The sequence below is a fragment of the Dermacentor variabilis genome, chromosome 11, assembly GCF_050947875.1.
Source record: "Dermacentor variabilis isolate Ectoservices chromosome 11, ASM5094787v1, whole genome shotgun sequence".
NCBI classification, from domain to species: Eukaryota; Metazoa; Arthropoda; class Arachnida; order Ixodida; family Ixodidae; genus Dermacentor; species Dermacentor variabilis.
The window spans coordinates 30,978,435-30,987,313 of NC_134578.1; the positions used below are offsets into that span (position 1 = coordinate 30,978,435).

At 48.8% G+C, this 8,879-nt stretch overlaps 1 protein-coding gene across 1 annotated transcript; it reads right to left on the minus strand.

The window, feature by feature from the left end:
* Positions 1-599: 599 nt before the first annotated feature.
* LOC142563568 (uncharacterized) lies at positions 600-7,868 on the minus strand. Its single transcript, XM_075674153.1, has 3 exons — positions 7,553-7,868; positions 2,396-2,586; positions 600-1,584 (listed from the first exon to the last, which is right to left on the minus strand). Exons 1-3 carry the CDS (start codon positions 7,831-7,833, stop codon positions 1,352-1,354), a joined length of 705 nt encoding a protein of 234 aa, XP_075530268.1. The 5' UTR covers positions 7,834-7,868; the 3' UTR covers positions 600-1,351.
* Between the last annotated feature and the right edge of the window lie 1,011 nt (positions 7,869-8,879).

Sequence of the window (8,879 nt, forward strand, 5' to 3'; positions counted from 1 at the left end):
TGGCGCGCGAGTATCTCGGAGGTCACGGCCCGATTCCTTGCAATACCTCCAGATGGCGCTCGCCTCCACGCAAGAGGCCGCGTTTCTACGAGAAAGGCCGTCTTCTTGCATAGCGTTCTCAGCCAGGGTTCCCGGTAAACACTACGATTACATACGCTGCAGTTGCCCAGAAGTGTGAGAAGCAGTCAGGGATCTTTGGATGCTATCGCGTTAAACTCTTAAAGGTGAAGCTTAAGCATCTTCCAAATTTTTAGCAATGCATGGCATACAGTTAAGACACTAAGATGGGCTAGTTGTTCGTTGGCTTGGTGGAACATAGTTATAATGGAGCATGCACAGAAACAATGCACCGAGAAGGACCGGCGATTGTCCTGCGTGTATTCTGTGTCCTGTCCTCACGCGCCGTTACAACCATGTGCCATCAAGGCATGCAGTTGGCCGTGTCCGCAACGTTAACCAAGAGTCGGTGAGATTGCCGCCAATGGAATTTCAACAACTTTCCACCCGTACAGCCTTTGAGTGCGTGTCATTTCCAGTTAGCAATGCGCTAACATTCCAATTACGCGCCAATCAAAGAAAACTAACCAGCTTTCTTTTTTCAAGATAGTACATTAATAGCCATGCTCTAAACTGTCCTATTCGTTAGGCAGTTCTCTTATGGATAGCAGCTTGTGTGCCACGCACCTTCGACGAAGAAACATTTAATATCGCAGCTGTCTCTTAGCTTCACACGTTTCGTAGCCTAACGCGACCGCTCCAGGACACGCTAGGATGCCTTGTAGGTCAATAAACCAGTACTAAGTGATCTCCAGGCTTATTCGCTTCTTCACCCAGTTACGTCCGGCATTTTCTTTTATTGCGAGACAACGAATCGCGTGCACATCTGTACTAATTCCTTGTTTTTCGAATTGTTGGAATAATTTTCTAGTCGCGCTGTGGAGTGAATCATCCACTTAGCCTAATGCTGTCTACCGAAGTCCATAACGCAGCTCTTAAGTCTAAACACATTCTGTGATCAACACATACGAACACAGTAACGTTGACTAGGACGGATGGCGTCTATACCACAATGTCCTTCCGGGTGATTCATACATAGTCCGGGCACCACACGCACTAGTGACGCCGCCCTATCAAATTCGCCATGCCAGCTGCCTGCTCTGACGGACAAACAGAACATGCTGTTTATACGCTATTCATGATTGGCGCAAGACGAAGACGTGACTGAATTCGACGACAACGACGGCATTCGGTGGCGTCCATAGCGCGATTTAGCCCAGGGACGAGCCGATGGGCACGAAGTATGTCGGTGCTTTTCTCGCGAATTTCTCGTTCCGCTTCTGAGGAGAACGCACTAGTTGTTCTGATCTGGGCCGTCCCGTCCCGCTTCCGGCGTGGAGGTGGGCGGTGGCGTCGAGTCCTGGGTGCTTATCGTCAGTGTGCCTCCCGGCGCAGCTACGATGACTGGCGAGCTCGAGCGGCCGTTGTTTTCGCAACCGCTCGGCGACGTTCTCGGTGGCCGGCGCACCCTCGACCTGTTGGCGGAGCCGCGGCTTCTCTTCGTGGAGCCGCCCGACCGCCTCAAGCCTGCGAGAGGACATACTCTCGGATTTGATAGATGAACTGAGCCGACTATACGCTGTTGTGAAAATCTTGTAATTCCATAGGACCGATAACAAATCATCTACCGACCACCAGAATGCGTGCCAAAGGAGGGAAATACGCAGTCGAAGACGACAGACGTGGCCTTATAAGGCACGAAAATTCGCAACAATAGGATGGATGGTATGGGTTGGGGTGAAGTCGATGTTGTTCGATATTGTTTGGAGGAGGTGGAGAAAGGTGACACCGTCCTACAGTGGACACAATGTAGGTTATAGTGCTAACTAAATTAAATGGAATCCTGGTGTCTTGCGTGCCATCTACCTGATATGATTTTGCGACCTGATTGTCTGCACGCCGTGCGGGCCGACTGCGGATTAATTTTGACCACCTCGCGTTCATTAACGTGCATCCTACGCATGGTACACAAGTGCCTTTTTTGTTTATTTCATCCACATCGGAATGCAGCCGCCGTGGTTGGTATTGAGCCTGTAGCCTCGTGCTCAGCCGTGCAACGCCGTGGCCTCTGCGATGCTGCAGTGGACATAGGTTGCCTTCTTGGTTGTGGGTGATAATTACGATCTTCGCTCTGATAAAGTAAATAAAGTAAGAATGCTGGTTTGGAATATACACAGAACAACCTAATTATTTGTTTTCGCAGGCTATAGATGTCTACTTCTCGCCATTTGCATTCATCATAATCACTAGGTCGTAGCTGAATACTGAGTAAAGCAATTAACACTGTAGACATAACAGCCGTCTTCTTAGCCATATGAGAGAAGTGTTTGCTTCTCACCTGTCATGGTGCCGGTTGTGTTGCTTCCGCCCCGCCAGGCTCGGGAAACTCCGCGCCCCCTTCTGGCGGCTGCCGATGGACCGGGACCGCTGGCCACACTGGCTGCCACTCTGCTGGAAGACGCGCTGCTCGCAATGCCGTCATTCATCAAGTCGATCAGGGACGACTCGTTGTCGCTTAGTGGTCGGTACCTGCAAACCACACGAAAAAGAGGACGAGGTTGAAAATGCAGCAACAAGCGCGATACTCTAGCTGGAAATCCCGTGAACACTTGGCAAAGCTCGGCCTGCTCAAACTGTCACGTGGTGAGCCAGCCTGGCAGTGCAAGTACTGTAAGACAATAGCTAGCCACTGAGTACACGCTACATAATACAATAAATGTAGGATTATAGGCAGCAAAAAACACGGGCAAAGAGTAGACGCGAAAACAGGCTCAGCGAGGGCGAGAAGCCACTTCTGCAGGTAAAATAGTCTAGAATTTTTAGCCAGTCACTGTAAAGGCAGACTTGACTCCTCGCTCTTGCTCCTGAATTTTAGAGCGCAGCTCTTTGGCGTCCGTTCCTGGGTTTCGCGTCGTCGTCGGCGTTGTCGTCGGCCTCGTAACCAGCTCCGCCCCCCTTTCATCCCCCCCGCGCTAGCAGCGACCGACTGATACCGCTGGATGCCGCTGACGCCGCTAGAGAGTCAAGATAACGTGACTGCATAGAACACCGTCGCCGCCATGCAGAAAGAGGAGGAAAGGGTCCCCCCCGCCTGTTCTTGTGTGGCGGATAGGGTGCTCTTCAGTTGCCGACGCGCCGGTTATTTCACGTAGGCCCCGGCACGTCGACGAATACGTGACCACCTTCCCACGGCTAGACCTGGTTCTTAGCGCTGCGGAAGCGAGGGTATCATATTGTTTGTGTCGACATCGGCGGCGTTGTCCCTGAAACCAACTCCGCAGCTGGGGTTGACTCACTATCGGTGTCAGCGGCATCAGTCAGTCGCTGCTATCTCTTCCCTCCTCCCTTTACCGTGTTGTCCGCTTGCTGCGCGCGCTTCTGCCCCCATCGTTTGCCGCTGGGTGTACACGCCGCCCCCCTCCCCCCTCTTCCTGCGAGTCTCCGGTTGTCAAAGCGCCGGCTCGAACTTAATTCCTTTCTTCACTCCTCCTCCAATGCAACCCCTGTGCGGTGGCAATCAGAGAGCCAGATCGGTGGCGGCGGATCTGTATATGTGCACCGCCCGAGCCGAAATTGCCGCTGCCGTTCGCCCTGTGCGGTGGCAATCAGAGAGCCAGATCGGTGGCGGCGGATCTGTATATGTGCACCGCCCGAGCCGAAATTGCCGCTGCCGTTCGCCACTGCGAAATTATCTGCCAGTTCTTTCTGAGCCATGAGCGAGACGACCGATGGAAGTCCTCCGTCCGCTGCTGCTGCTGCTGCTGCTAAACGAGCTGCCAGAGCAGAGGCCCAGCGCCGTCGCCGTCAGAATCCAGAGGTGCGTGCCGCCGAAGCAGAAGCTTACCGTCGCCGCCGTCGAGATGATCCAGGAGTACGGGAAATATAAAAAAAAATTCTGTGATAGCGCATACATGTGTTGCTCGATTTCTTTGCCTCAATCTATCGAAAAGGTGAAACAGCTTATTTGCTGCGCTCAAATTTCGCATTAGGAAGTAACGTAATCGTCGGTAATTTTTTAATCTGTGTCTCTTACGTAAGGTTTTTGACCTTTTGTTTCAATATCTGCCAACCTTCCCGTGTAATTTCCTGTTTCTTTACAATGTCACTCTCATCGCCAGGACAGGAGGCTTCCTCCTGGTCGGCTTTAATCTCTAACTTTGATTTGCCGGTGGAGCTTTTTTGCATTTCCTTCCTGCATGGGCACAAAAGGGATCTCGGCAGCATAAAACTGACTGAACTTGCAGAGGTGCCTGAAGCCCTGATGCAGGTTCGTCTTTACACCGGCTGGCTACGAGTTGTGGCCCGTTGTTATTTCCTGTCCACAAGTGGCATCTGTTCCTCGTCCGTCCGTATTTTGGCACGCTGCCCAGCCCACATAGAGTTTTATAGCTTATTTCAAGGTATCAGTTTGACCATGCATCCCATCATCGTATATTGGTCCAAGGGATGACACTCTTGCTTATGGAAGTATAGTAATATAAACTGATCAGGCAGGTCTCATTATCCTTAAGTGTTTGGTACCGGCAAGACGCAGCCACGCGGACACACAAGAAGCACTCAATGTCGATGCACTGTATACTTGGAAAAAACAAGTATCGTTGGAAACTCAGTCAATAACTAATTCCATCCTCTGTAAAGCACTCATTATATGTGGGTGATCTACAAATTGAGTGTCGTACATCGGATTTCGCAACCTGTGAATGGCAAATCCAAATTGCGTTAAGCAAACTCACGCAGTGGGCATCTGATAACAGTTCTCGTTTCTCAACTGAAAAAAACTATTAGTGTAGTCTTTTCACTAAGAAAGAGGTCTACAACCAGATCCTATCTTTAAGCAACAGGAAGCCACACTACCAGCAAAGAAAAGGACACAAGTTTGCTGTTCTGTTTGGTAAAAAGTTGTACTTTCTCGAGCACATAAATAGTCTCAAAATTAAAGCGAACAATGCACCTAACATCCTCAAGGTCTTGTGCCGGAAGCACTGGTGCTCTGACCGTAAATGCTTGCTACACATCTGCCGCATAGGTAGCATCATATATGGTTCAGCCAGACAGTTCTACATCGGGCGATTTGATCCAGTTCATAACCTTGGACTACGACTCGCAAGTGGATCTCACAGAATATCGCCTGCCCTGAGTTTATACGTTAAATGTAATGAACCTCCTTTGTAGCAGCGCACAGTGCGACTAACTTTTTCCTATATACTCAAAATCAAGCCCTCACCACAACACATATGCTACAACAACGTTACAGAGTGCAGCTCACGCTTACACTATACAAATAAACCGAACATGACTGAGCCGCTTGTCCTGCGATAAGATAAATATTGTAGGGATTATGACATCCCTCGCGAAGCCCTCCAGGTTGCCAGAAAGCCACACCGTTTGCCACCGTGGTGCGATTTCAAACCGTTATGCGACTGGACACTAACACATCTAAAGAAAAGAGACACCCCACGCGAACACATTATACAAGAATTCCGCACTCTTCAGGACAAATACAAAGATTACATAAAATTTTATACTCATGCCCCTAATACATAAAACACGTGGGTGTGGGAGCCGTAACAAAATGCAAGGAAACAAGTATTCGATTACCATAGCATGCCTCTGTCTACACAGCCGAAGTATATGCAATGCGGACGGTAGACCGAAATATTATCGCTGAGAAAAACGAAAACCGACTCATATACACAAATTCATTAAGCATATTCAAGGTTCTACACGTGAAATCCGAATGCGAACCCCTGTTAGTGGATATTTTAAACACATTCACGTCAAATAAATACAGCAGATCAATTAGTTTTTGCGGGGTACCAAGCCAAGTTGGGATACCGGGTAACGAAGCGGCGGATAGATGCGCATCAATGGCACCGAACAAAAACATAACAAACACAACACTTTCATATGAAAATAGCATGAATGCGATTCGGAAGACCTTGACGTCAAGTTGGCAAGACGAACAGGACCATTGTTTAAGCAAGAAGCTACATCTTATTAAACCTGTAATTGGCGAGTGGAAGTCATGCAGTCACCAGCAACGTTTCTATTAGGTGATCTTGTGTCGACTTCGGATTGGACACACACTTCTGACGCACAATTTCCTCTTTCGAAAAGAAAACCCGCCAATTTGCGAAAAATGCCATGAACGTCTTACAGTCATACACATCCTAATGACGTGTCTACACATCGACGTACAAAGACGGAAGTTTTTACACAACCTGTATAATCTACATATACCATTACACCCGGCGCTATTACTGGCAGCTGACCCCCTAGTGCCATTTACTAACTCGTCCGAATTTTTAAGAGAAAACTGGCTATTCACACCAATTATAGTGTAATGCAGGTTTACCTGCTCTAACGTTGTGTTTCCTTTTGTCTTCTGACTAGCGCAGCATGGCCATAGTTACCTTTGTGCCATTAAACCCAAATTAACCAGGCAACCAACCTTGTCATTAGTCGGTCCAGCAGTTCTGTAGCTCTGTGCCTTAACAGTGCAGCGCATGTGGCTTCAAAATATTAGCTTGCTTTAACACCGCCGCATCAATGTTCGGTCAAAAGAAACGAACTTTCTTGCTTTTAAAAGCAATATCCTAACTTGAACTGAACAGCACAGAAACAGAAGCTAAAATCCGCTTATCTTTGTGTCCATAGCATGGTACCACAAGTGAGAAAATCTAGAAAGCCTGCAAGGCAAAGCCCTTCGAGCACTGCCTGACAGTGACAGTGACAAGAACTTTATTAGAGTGTCCTGAGGAACTTGATTGGGGGGAACCGAAGTTGGTGGCTCCGCCCACGACGGGACAGGGAGATAATATACGAATTCAGAAAGATGGCTGATTGGCTACTAATCGCTTGAGAAATTCTTGGGTTTTCCGAATCAGAGATACTCGGACCGTGACCACATCCTTCGATGACGCAAAAGATAAGGCGTGCACTGGTGAAGTTCTTAAAGTGTACCGGCCTTAGTGGCCATGTACACTCCTCTAGTGCCTCTTCCTGCGTGCGCGCAGTGTTCTCTGACGCCTACTTTTTCTAACCCCCAGTGTAGGGTAGTAACCCGGATGCTCGTCGGGCTGACTCCCCTGACTTTCCTCTGCTTGCTTTCTCTCTCTTTCTCCCGTTTTACGTGCCAAAGCTATGATCTCATTATGAGCCGCGCCGTAAGCGGCCGTCCGTCCGTCCTTGCGCCTGTCTGTCTTTCTGTCTGTCTGTCTGTCTGTCTGTCTGAGCACGAGGAGACGGGTTCGATTCCCTCCCGCGGCGGCCGCATTTTGTTGGTGTCTAAATTAAGAAAGCGCTCGTGACACGTAGATTCAGCTATACGTTAAAGAACACCAGGACGGCAAAATTAATCCGGACCACAACTCCATTGCGGCCTCTCCCAAATCCCTAGTGTTGGTTTGCGACGTTAAACCGCTACAATCAATCAATCAATCAATCAATCAATCAATCACGTTAGCCACGACAACACGCATGCAAGTTGCGTTACCTGGTCAGCATCGGGGAGCATAAAACCGCACGCGCCGGGCTGTAGAGGGCGACACTATCACGCCTCGGAGGGAGAGGAGGAGGCAGCGGAGGCGAAAGCGGTATGCCTCTCCCTCCGTGCAAGACGGGGCCGCCGCGGTTCCGCGCCTGGAACTTGCGGCGCTCGTGTGCCAGCGCCCCCTGGAGATGGACGTTCTCGTCTTGCAGCGTGCGCAGCTCGTTCCTGAGGTTGAAGCGTCTCTCGCTGAGCGCGTCGGCCACCGCTTCCATCTGAGATATCATGCTGCTCACCTGCGCGAATATTTAGGCGAGCAACATTGCACGTTTACCCAGTGCTGCTGGCAAACCCGATGGGACACGCGAGGCAAGGACGACGGAGCGTAATTTTCAATGTCCTGGGCGTCCGGAAAATAAAGATGGTGCGTTAGCCTCTTTCTCAAGCGAGCCGTAATGGGTCGTGGTAGAACTGTGATGTAGAAATGGGGCCAGGATACCTGGAGATGGATAATCATACGTCGTATCCGGTGTTTTTTCGTCGTTCACAAGTGAGCTCCTTTGTCATGATTTTGTTTGCTTTCTTCATATATCTTAACCTAGGCATTTACACATCCTCTCTTGACCACAGACCACTCGATGCCAAAGTTTCAATCATCGGTTGCAATAAGCAGTTTGTAGTTTGCTATTCGACAACCTTGTCTGGTCTGTCCCTCCGTCGGCAGTAGTACTCAATGTACTACAACATCAACGTACACAAACCGACAGAATTTATCGCGTTATATAGACGGGGAATTTTCGTCAACATATTACCCAAAACCTGTCCCTCGTCTTCACCATATATACAGAAGGTGCTTGTCTAGTTCACCGAGAATGCCGGCTAAATCACTGAACCTCGATCATCTCACTCATGAAAATAGGGGCAAAAGTGCGAAAGCTCACTGAACATTTTCGACGCATTTATATTTAACCCTGGAAACGCTAAACAGATCTCCAGACATTACACATGCCATTTTCACCAATTCCAAAAGATAGATGCTCGATGTGAGGTAAAATATTTTCGCGAAATTGGAAAGCATATAGGCAATAAACAGTGTAAAACTTTCGAGTACTTGCTGGATGCGTTTTATACAAAATATGTAACGTGCATTTAACTTCGCACGTTGATTTGCCAAACCGTTTCTCCCAATATTCTCCAAATTAAATCTCTGATTCTTTCGTTCTTATGCCAAGGTAACGAGCTAGGTTTCGCTTCGCTCGTTAAACATAATCATAACGCACCGAATGGCTTGCGGACGTAATTTATTGGCAAGGCCACAAGTAACCCGCACACT

What these genes read in the sequence shown, in the direction of transcription:
- LOC142563568 (XM_075674153.1), bottom strand. Translation starts at nt 7,833, where the DNA reads ATGATATCTCAGATGGAAGCGGTGGCCGACGCGCTCAGCGAGAGACGC. An exon ending in TGCTCCCCGATGCTGACCAG is followed by an intron (nt 2,587 to 7,552) that starts GTAACGCAACTT and finishes TGTGGTTTGCAG; the next exon opens with GTACCGACCACTAAGCGACA. An exon ending in CACAACCGGCACCATGACAG is followed by an intron (nt 1,585 to 2,395) that starts GTGAGAAGCAAA and finishes GTCCTCTCGCAG; the next exon opens with GCTTGAGGCGGTCGGGCGGC.